General features: G+C 32.3%; 1 protein-coding gene across 3 annotated transcripts in view; it reads left to right on the top strand.

Moving 5' to 3' along the window:
* Positions 1–142: 142 nt before the first annotated feature.
* Positions 143–5,916, top strand: part of LOC127064438 (rhophilin-2) — a 41,521-nt gene continuing 35,747 nt past the window's right edge. Inside the window, exons 1-2 of one of the 3 annotated variants that reach the window (XM_050995480.1) lie at positions 143–1,274; positions 1,999–2,103. In XM_050995480.1, coding sequence (XP_050851437.1) covers positions 2,038–2,103 — 66 coding nt within the window. In that variant the 5' untranslated portion in view covers positions 143–1,274; positions 1,999–2,037. Of the gene's footprint in view, positions 1,275–1,324; positions 2,104–5,916 lie in introns of those variants that run through there. The other 2 variants (XM_050995479.1, XM_050995478.1) reach the window with 2 other exon arrangements.

Raw genomic sequence — 5,916 nt, forward strand, 5'->3', positions numbered from 1 at the left:
TCGTCTTCTATTGTTTCATCTCGGTTTCTTTAAGGTTTCTTCGTTTTTTCTTTTTTTTTTTTTTCCCTATAAACGTGTATATAAAAATGATTTTTCAAACGAGACTGATCTGTACGAATGCATATATTTCAATAGATTTTTCCTTTTCGCGGGTAAAAACACGAGCCAATGGGATGACTCGTTCGTGATGACGTCATCGAAGAGTAGATTCCTATGCTATTTAAAAGTGATCGCGCGCGTACACACACGAGTCTAACGCGAGCATTGTAATTTACATGAAAGCGAATTTAAGATCGATCTCGTTACATTACTATCTTCGATATAAATCGTCGACCAATCGTCGATCGTATTGAGAACCGTATCGATCTTTTTCTTATCGCTTTCGTTCGATGTAACATGGCCGTTAGGTCGGTCTCGACTCGTTTAACGCGTTTCGTTTTTCAAAGTATAACTTCGTAAAACCTCGTGAGACTTCGTTTCGGTAGAGCCAATCGGAAGTTGGCGTGTCTAAGCAGGTGTTTTCGCGTAATAATACTCATGCTAATCGGAGCAGCCGAATTTTCGGTTAAAGTAGTCCTCGTCAGTCCCTCGTCCGGTCGTTATACGTACACACAAATAGATTCGAATACGTTAATTTCGGTTCGTCCAAACGAGAATATTCGAATTCGTGGACTACTTTTCAACTGTATCTTGTAAAAGAACGAAAAGAGAAACAAAGGAAACTTGTTTTTGATTAATCGAATAAAAAAAAAAAAACGTCGAAGAAGCGAGTTTTAATTTCGAGAAAAGAAAACATTCGATGTATATTTGTTAATTTCTTCAGGGACGCACCGGCACGCACACGTAAACTTATTAGTTCGTCTCTTTGAGTTTCAATATTTCTTTAGAAAAGAATAAAAAAGAGAAAAGGAAGAACAAGGAAAAGATGAAGATACGACGAAGTTTTGTTCGTTGTAAAAGAATACTTTTACGTTTTACCTTGAATTAAGGTTAAGATTGTACATATTGAAAAGTTCATATTTCTGTTATTTGATAAAAAGAATTATATACAAAGCTATGATAAAAAAATATATTCGATTTCAATAATACGTATTGAATCTAGATAGATATAACGATATTAACAGTAATTTACTAGAAATTATTAGAATTACACGTGCGTGTCGAGTGTTCGTCTAAAGAGGTTAAGGTATGAAGAAAAATAAAAATAATAGAAAAAATGTCGTAAATGGGAAATAACAAGGATTGAAGAAATTCATTCTGATTGGGTAAAAGAGGTAAATATTCGATATACGGTCTTTACACGGTACTTTTTTTTTAATGATTTTTTTTTTTTCGAATGCTACGTATAGTGTAAAAAAGCAGTTTTGTATATATATAAACGTACATACATATCCAAGTATACACATATACAAGTATACACATATACAGCAGACATACGATAGTCCAATTTTTTCGTTTGAAATTTTAATCAAAAGGGTATCCTTTGTTCGGTATCGTGCAAGTTGTTAGCAGGGTTCGAACGGATCGAGATCGGCGGGAATCGAGCGGCAAGTATACTCACCGCGTATACTTCATAGTAGTAGTCGCTCGTCGGAAAGCCGCGAACGTTGTGCTCGGCTCGGTGCCACTTGTAGTTCGATGTCGGAGAGCGTTCCGAGTTGACCGCGCGCGCGCGCGCAACATACAGCAGACGTTTTCTTACCTGCCAGTCTCGGACTCTCCTTTGCCTCTTTTATATCGTTTGTATCGTTCGTCTGTGCTTCTTCTTCTTCTTCTTCTTCTTCTTCTTCCTCTTCCTCTTCTTCTTTTTCTTTTTTTTTTCTTTTTCTTCTTCTCCTTCTTTTTCTTCTTCCTCCCTCCTACTTTTCTTTCGATTTTTCTTTCTTTCTTTATTTAATCTGTATTTTTTATTTTTTTCCTTCATTCGATCTTTCTTCATTCTTCGTTCGATCTTCCTCGAGTGTGTGCTTTTCATTGTCCTACCGTTGCTATCGTTAGTACGATTTTCGTGAGGAAGGATAGAATGCGAAGGATACCATGAACGTACCCATCGTGTCAGGCGACATCGTAGACGATGAAGATTACAAGCCACGTTTCGTCAGGGTAAGTTCATTCATTTGAAATTTTTATTTACGAGTTTACGAACGAACGAACGAACGAACGAACGATCGATGACGACGAGAATGACAAACGCTACGAAGGTTTTGATTAATCGTCTTATTCGCTCCTTTTATTTTTATTCAACTCTCTTTTCCAAAGTAAAATTCAATTGCTTCTTTTTCTTCTTCTTTCTCGTTTCTTTTATTTTCACTTTTAACAACAATCGTCCGACTGAGAAATTTTATGCGAAGTTATACGAGTTATCGCGTTTAAAAATATATGCTGGTTCTTGTTTTATTTTTCTTAATTTTGAGAATGATACTTGTTTTGTAACTTTAAGGAAGAAAAAGAAGAAGGAGAAGGAAAAATCTTTTCAATCACGATTAGAGATAATTAAATCGTTATCCTTATTGCGCTGTAAGTTAATACGAACGTTATATACGAAGATATTTAATAACATTGTTTACGTTATTTCTTGATTATAGTTGATATAAATGAAACTCATTAGCATACCTAATAATACTAAATCTTTCATATTTCTGATTACTTGGTAATCTTTGAAATTAGTTGTTATTTTTGAGATGACTAGGAAATATATATATATATATATATGTATATATAATAAGGGTATACATATGCATGTGTATATGTATTTGAATTCTATATTATTAAAATCAATGACACAATAATTTAACGACCTGCTTGTTACTTCTATTTATTATTATCGAAGTAATATTGTATTCAATACAAGCACCGTTAATGTCTCCTCACGTCGTTCGAATCTATCAGCTGTCTCGCATCGAGTTACGATATATCCCTTCTTCGAGTTCTCGATTTATCGATTTATGAACGATGATGCCTTCCACGGTATTTCTTTTGGAAAATATCAATTTGCTTCTAATCTGTAATCGTAAGAACAATCATGAAAAACGATTCGAAATGTTAATTAAATTCGAAGGTTAACTTTTTCGAGTTTTTCTAATAATTCCCGATGATAATGGAATTTGTAAGTGTAATACGTTTATAAGTAAATAATAGTGGATATTTAAAGACGTCGTTAAACGATATTGAATGACATTTAAAGGTAACGTGGGTGAGTACACCATACCGTCATTCGGTCGTACGGTGATGATATTTAAATGGTGATGTGTAAAAAAATAAAAATAAAAATCGAAAAATGCGATCGATCGATCTATCTATCTATCTATCTATCTATCTATCTATCTATCTGTCTATGTATCTATCTAACTATTTTTTCACGAGTACACCAAGACGCGTACGATACGATAAATTTCACCGAGTTCGACCTTTACTTACTAGTTGTTACTCCGTTGAGATAGGAATGAAAATCCAAGCGGTCATTATCGGATGGCGCAAGGAAGACGAAGAAGAATTTCCTTTCACTCGAAGGTATCAGTATAAGCTTCCTAAACGTTTACCGAGATATTCCTTCAGTGTTTGTCACGTATTTTCATAAGAATTTTAAAGAAAATAGAAAGAAAGAAAGAGTATATCAATACTAATGAAATATATATATATATGTATGTATGTATATACGTATGTAATTGGAGTTTTCGAAGTATATGTATACGTATATATTCCAGTAATTATAAAAATGATCTTTGATTCCATGAATGAATAACGTTTGTTCATCATTACATACATATTTAACGATATGAAACATAAAAGAAACGATAAGTTAAATAATTGAATATTTTTTATTCAGACAGATATATTATTAATATATACCTAGTCATATATTTTATATAGAATGTATGTATATTTATTAAACATTTGTCATCAAAATTTTTTCAAGCAGAAAACCTAAAAAGTTTGTATATAAAATAATCTTTTTTTGTTGTTGTTATTTTTTTTTCCCCTAAAATCTATAAATACATACATTGTCTTGCGACAAGAAGGTCATACTATTTCAAATAACATAAAACTTTTTTGTCACGTACATACTCACTTACATACCACACATAGATATCTATTATTCTTTATCGGAAGTTTTTTTTTTCTTTTCTGTTTTTTTTTCCTGTCAGACTTCTTCGAAGTTGAAAGACAGAAATAGAAGACCACGAAGGAGCATCTTTTGTTAAGAGGAAAGTCTAAGAACGTGTAAAAGACAACAAACGTAAATTCCAATGATATATACAGGGTGTCTCAGGTTTAAACGATCGAACTTGACCAACCATGTGAGTACGTTTTATGAGTGATGAAATAAAAAAGAAAAAAAAAATGTTATATAAATATAAGTCCGCAGAGGCTTTATATAAAAAAGTCATAAGAAAAATATGAGACTCGAGAGAAATAGCGAGTTCGTTGTTGATATATCACAATGTAATAATAATAAAAGTGTTAAGAATTGATTGAAAGGATTAATGGTCCCCATTCAATTCTGAACTGAAGCAAAATAAGCATGAAATTCGGAGAGTGACGAATTCAATCTTTCTACGATGTCAAGCTTGCATTCGAAACGGAGGACGACATTTTGAAATGGAAATATAAATCGATCTTTTCTTTTTTTTCTTCTTTTGTTTAAGATAATACAACGTGACAATAATAAAATGAATTTTTTTATGAATTTTATATAACCATTTTTTTCTCTCTTTTTATTTTTATTCAAAGAATATATTCAAGTGAAGTTTGATCGTTTTAATGTGAAACGTTATGTATAATACGAACGATCCGAGGAACATGAGGAAAGGAAAGAATATATGAAAATTATAATGAATTGATCGTTGTTATCTACAGGAGATATTAAAAAACGATTAAATATGTCTTAGGGATCTGCCGTGTTATCTAACTTTATCCTTCGTATTGCCGTATACACAATGTTATCTCGTAAGGTAGATAGATAGAGATAGATAGAGACAGAGAGAGAGAGAGAGAGAGAGAGAGAGAGAGAGAGAGAGAGAGAGAGAGAAAGAGGAACTCCTTATATATGTAAACACGTATATCCATAGGTATATACAGGATATTTCAAAAGACATGGACATAATTTCATTGTTTGATTCGATACACTAAAATAAAAAAAATGTTCGTACTAACATATCTTCAATGTAAACTTAGCCATTTATTTATTATACCAATCGTTATTTATCTCTGCTTTAATAGAAATTGCATGAAGTAAACACTTTTATATTCAAATACAATCTTCTAGACATCTCACCATTGAGATTTCGACTGGTTCAAAGTCGTCTGGTATTACTTTGAATTTGTTGTAAAAAACGTTGTAAAAAGCTTTGTCTTTACCATAAATAAAAATCTATTGAATTTAACTTAATTGCTATTTTGAACGAGCGAAGTCTTAGTAATGTATTATTTCGAGCAATTTTTTGATAAACGATTGATACGATATTAAAATGGCTATTAATATCTCGGAAACAAAGATCGTAAATTTTATTTTTGGATTCGTATTTTATTCTGCTCAAAATCTATTAGTCAAGTTGCGTGTCATATCTTTTGAAACATCCTATATATATATATATATATATATATATATATATATATATATACACATACATATATGGAATCGTTATCTCCTAACGTGGAAACTGTAACACGCACGAGCCGTGACTTTGATGCACGCGCATCGAGAGAGCGCGTCGCGTGCGTATACGTTGTTGTTGGTACCTTAAAGATCTCTGCAATTATTTCAATGAAACGAGGAAAAAGTCACCTGACTTTTCTATTGTTCTTCGCTTGATTTCACGTCTCACGTTTCGCTTCGCTCTCTCGTGATCTTACGAAAATTTCTTCCGTTCTATTCGTCTTAACTCGGATCTTAACCATTCTAAAAACAATTTTTCA

Source organism: Vespula vulgaris, chromosome 6, assembly GCF_905475345.1.
Source record: "Vespula vulgaris chromosome 6, iyVesVulg1.1, whole genome shotgun sequence".
Classification (NCBI taxonomy): domain Eukaryota; kingdom Metazoa; phylum Arthropoda; class Insecta; order Hymenoptera; family Vespidae; genus Vespula; species Vespula vulgaris.